Consider the following 4,265-nt stretch of genomic DNA (forward strand, 5'->3'; position numbering starts at 1 on the left):
GATGGTGTAACTGAGGTGTTCCTCCGAACTTTATGCCATATAAATTCAGTATATATTAGACAGAGGGATAGATAGATAAATAGAAAGACAAATAGACAGACAGATTTGTATAGAAGAGTTATTGCAAGAAAAACGTAGTGAATATGTCCACCCATTTGATATCTTCATGGGTAACTGTTGAAAAGTATCTTTGAAAAATATCCCTCCGTGTTTCTTTTTTTTAGTCGTGAGTCACATTCTTGCCTTTAGAATTTGGTAAAATCAGTGTTGGATGTGCATCACCCTCTAGTATTCTTTGACTTGGAGGTATTGGTATGTCCGGCAGTTCATATCTGAGTGACCTTTTCATTTGCTCAAAATGACGATTGCATACTCGCGCTATATCTGGGTTAAAGATGTCTTTTCTTTTACCCAAATGTATCCACTTCTGAAGAACTTCTTCATTTCTTGGTAATTTAAAGAAGCTTACACCTTAACTTTCTTTCCAGAGTCTTCATAACACCGAATACTGCACAGTTAGTAGGCATTGAATGGTTGTGAACATCACGGTGACCTTAAGAGAACTGAGCCAGCCAGTACCACTGCTGGCCGCGTGACGTCATGCGCGAAGATAGATGCGTTTTCGTCCATCCACGGTTTGACCTGATTCTTTAGGCCTTGTAGTGAAATAAACTCGGGGTAGAATCGAAGTGTTGTCATTCCTCAGGAAGTGTAACGGTGACGCCATTAGCCTTTGGAGAAGCGAGTCCTGTGTTCCCGCTCACCTCCCCTACATTTTTGAGCTGAATAGTGAGGTATTTCCCATAAATTTGTATACGATCCTTTATATTATTTTTTTGTGTGTAACTGAAGCAAGAGAATGCTAGCTAGTTCTGTCTGAGCCTCAGATAAATGTGTGATTTTTGTAGGCCAAGTATCAGGTGCCTGGGGACTGTAAATTATTTATTATTGTGTTGAAATGACTTTGCAATTCAGTACTTATTAGGGCTATGTTGTGAGTAAATGTTCACGTAGTTACTTTGTGAGGCATAATGATATTGATGCAGTGGTGATTTTCATGGTTAGAGTTAGTTATGCTTACTGTATTTGTTATAGTACTTTTTCTGCCATGTTATCCCTACAATAAGTATTATTTTGAGCAGACCTGTGTGTCTGTAATGCCATGTGTTATTCTGTTATTACTTGAGATGCCGAGTGTTGTAACTCATGTTTCTTTATTATGAGACTTTCCTGATCATGTGAAGGAAATACTTGCATTGAGGAGAATAGTTATTCATTATTCATATTAACTTCTAGCGGGTCCAAGTGTGGAGGTCGAAGTACCAGTAAGTGAGTCAAAATCCAAGTGTGGAGGTCGAAGTTCAAGTCTGGAGATCAAGGTCCCAGTGTGGAAGTTAAGGTCGGGAGTGGCAGAGGACTGGACCAGTGAAATTTGTGCTCAGAGGGAAGATTATGAAGAAACACATTGGACCGGGACAGAGGAGCTAAGTTTTGTGCATTTGATATTAGGACCATATAGAGATATATTTTTCGAACAATGTGCCAACTGATTCATGTTTAATCTGGAAAGCAAGCAGCTGGGGAAGATTTCTACTTTTTGGTCTTGTTAATACACATTCCCTCCCAATAGAACTTTATTGTTTGTATAACCCTTGAGAACTGGTTGTATAGAGCTTACCTAGTAATTTGTTGATGTGCAACTTAGAGCATCTGGGAAACTGCGAAGGTTGGGCTTGGGTTGGCCTAGTTGGAGACTGGCCCCGTCATTTTGGCATGCTACCACTCAACTTGGCCACTTGAAATATAATAAACGCAACCGAAGAGGCCGCTAATGGGAGAGAGTCTCCATCAATCTGAGTTCCCGACCGTTCCAGCACACATTGCTCATCAGTAATGACTTGTTTTCTGCCCCTTTTGACCATGTAAAGTCTGGATCGCAGAGGTGACAGTACACTTTCATGTGTATGTGCATATGCATGTGTATGTATGTAAGCACGCTGTGTCTGTGTCCGTGTATGAGTGAATGTCTATGTAAAAATAAACGTGTGTGTTTCTGTGTATGTACTGTATGTGTACTACTGTGGATGTATATGTGTTTATTTTTATGTATGTTTATGTTCATGTTTGTATGTGTGTATGTGCATCTGTGTGTGTATGTGCATATGTGTATTTGAGTGTATTTGCATGTCTCTATGTGTGAAAGTGCATGTGTGTGTGTATGTGCATATGTGAAAATGTGAATGTGCATGTGTGTATATGTGTTTATGTGCATGTATGTATGCCAGTCCTATTCTAAATCTATTCCTAAGCAGTGCCAAACAAATAAACAAACAACAAAAACAAAAGCAACAACAAAACCCTAACAAAGCAACGATAATCATCATAACTCAGCCAAACAAACAAACACATCTATCAGCTCTAAATTTATCTATCGTAGCTCAGGTGTGGAGAACCTTTAACTGCCTCACTAATTACACAGGTGAGATAAACACAGGTAAAGTAAACACAGTAAAGTGGATTTATTGAAGGACGTTATCAACAAAAGAGGATGGACGGCAAAAATTCCTCTCTTGGTACACACACACACACACACACACACACACACACACACACACACACACACACTCAGTGATGCTTATAACAAGACGTATCCTGTTTCTCCAGGAATTTGACATCTATGCCCAGGGAGATAAGGGTGGTTTTCGCCTCCCCGATGACGTGGTAGGGGGGGTGGGGGCTCCGGGTCAGAATCCAAACTATTCCTGTTGAGATGAGGTTTGGTTAGGTTAGACTGGGTTGGTTTGGGTTGGTTTGGGTAGACTGAGTTTGATTTAGTTAAGTTTCGGTCTTACTTCTCTCCTGCCCTAACAACCCATCTCTGCTCTCTCCTACCCTAGTCTAACTTAGCCTACCCTACCCTAGCCTACCCCTATCCTGCCTTACACTGACCTACTCAACCCTAGCTTTCAATCCCCTACCCTATCCTACCCTATCCAATCTTCTCCTTCCCTATTCTTCCCTTACACACAAACATCCCTTCAACCATTACCTTACCCTACCCTACCATTTCTTCTTCTTTCCTCCCTTCCCTTACCCTTCTCTTCCCATTCCTTCCTCTCTCACATTTTCTCCCTATTTCCCCTTCTCTTCCCTCCCATAGCTTACTATACCCAACTCACTATACGCGTTTCACTCTAACTTGGCCCAGTTTTTCGTCCTTCAGCTTAATTCACGTAGCTCCGTGACGGAAGACGACAATGCTATGACTCAACATCGTATGGCACTTCTTCGTGGCAAGCATAGCCTTTTAGTATAACTCCATTACAACAACTCAGCATTCAAGACGGAGTCAAGTGAATATTAGTCCAAGTAATCGAATAGCATCCACGTCAATAACTATAAAAAATAAACAATAAAGCAAGAATAACAAATAGACTCACTAGTATGTCCGATGGGTTGGGGGACACAGGCATACAAGAGTATCCACGAGTCATAATCGATGGCTAATACTTGATAATCTTCTTCAAAGTCAGGCACTCCGGGAATGGTGTAAGTGAGGAAGTTGGGGGCAGAGTAGGGCCTCTTTACAGTCACGTCTACGGTACGGACTATGGGGCGGTTCAGGCTGGGAGGATGAAGGTTTGAAGTTATCTTTTTGCGTTACACGCACGTACACGAAAACACACACACACACACACACACACACACACACACACACACACACACACACACACACACACACACACACACACACACACACACACACACACACACACACACACACACACACACACACACACACACACACACGAATAAAAATGAGAAAGTATGGTTCATATATTATTTATGAGGAATTATACCTTTGGTTTTCTTTCACACACACACACACACACACACACACACACACACACTTACCTACTTACACACACCTACTTACAAAATGTCCCAAAAATCGAGCCTGGCAGATATATTGCCCGTCTTGTAGTCCTTGATGAAAGTGCCACTCCAGCACCGTCCCACCTCTTGGAACCCGACGAAATACCTCTCCTGCTCGAACCATCTCCCCAGGAACTGAAGAAGACGTAGGTAGGTAAGTACTGAAGAAAGCCAAAATGTAAGTAGGTACTGCCATCATCATCATCATCACTCACCCTCTCCCAGTCAAGGTCCTTGATAATGGGTGTTATAGGACAGTCGCCCCTGAAGTACACTTGCCCCTTCACTCCCACCATTATCATCATCATCATCATCATCATCGTCGTCGT

At 41.9% G+C, this 4,265-nt stretch overlaps 1 protein-coding gene across 1 annotated transcript in view; it reads right to left on the reverse strand.

Moving 5' to 3' along the window:
• Nucleotides 1-2,625: 2,625 nt before the first annotated feature.
• LOC145411549 (apolipoprotein D-like) overlaps nucleotides 2,626-4,265 on the reverse strand; it is a 4,686-nt gene continuing 3,046 nt past the window's right edge. Inside the window, exons 2-5 of the mRNA XM_080281560.1 lie at nucleotides 4,152-4,265; nucleotides 3,938-4,071; nucleotides 3,441-3,625; nucleotides 2,626-2,762 (exon numbers count right to left, since the gene is read on the reverse strand). The exon at nucleotides 4,152-4,265 is cut by the window's right edge and continues 31 nt beyond it. Of these exons, the coding sequence (XP_080137686.1) occupies nucleotides 2,626-2,762; nucleotides 3,441-3,625; nucleotides 3,938-4,071; nucleotides 4,152-4,265 (570 nt within the window). The remainder of the gene's footprint in view (nucleotides 2,763-3,440; nucleotides 3,626-3,937; nucleotides 4,072-4,151) is intronic.

The sequence above is a fragment of the Coenobita brevimanus genome, chromosome 90 (assembly GCF_032717465.1).
Source record: "Coenobita brevimanus isolate Jiangsu-jjx chromosome 90, ASM3271746v2, whole genome shotgun sequence".
Taxonomy (NCBI): domain Eukaryota; kingdom Metazoa; phylum Arthropoda; class Malacostraca; order Decapoda; family Coenobitidae; genus Coenobita; species Coenobita brevimanus.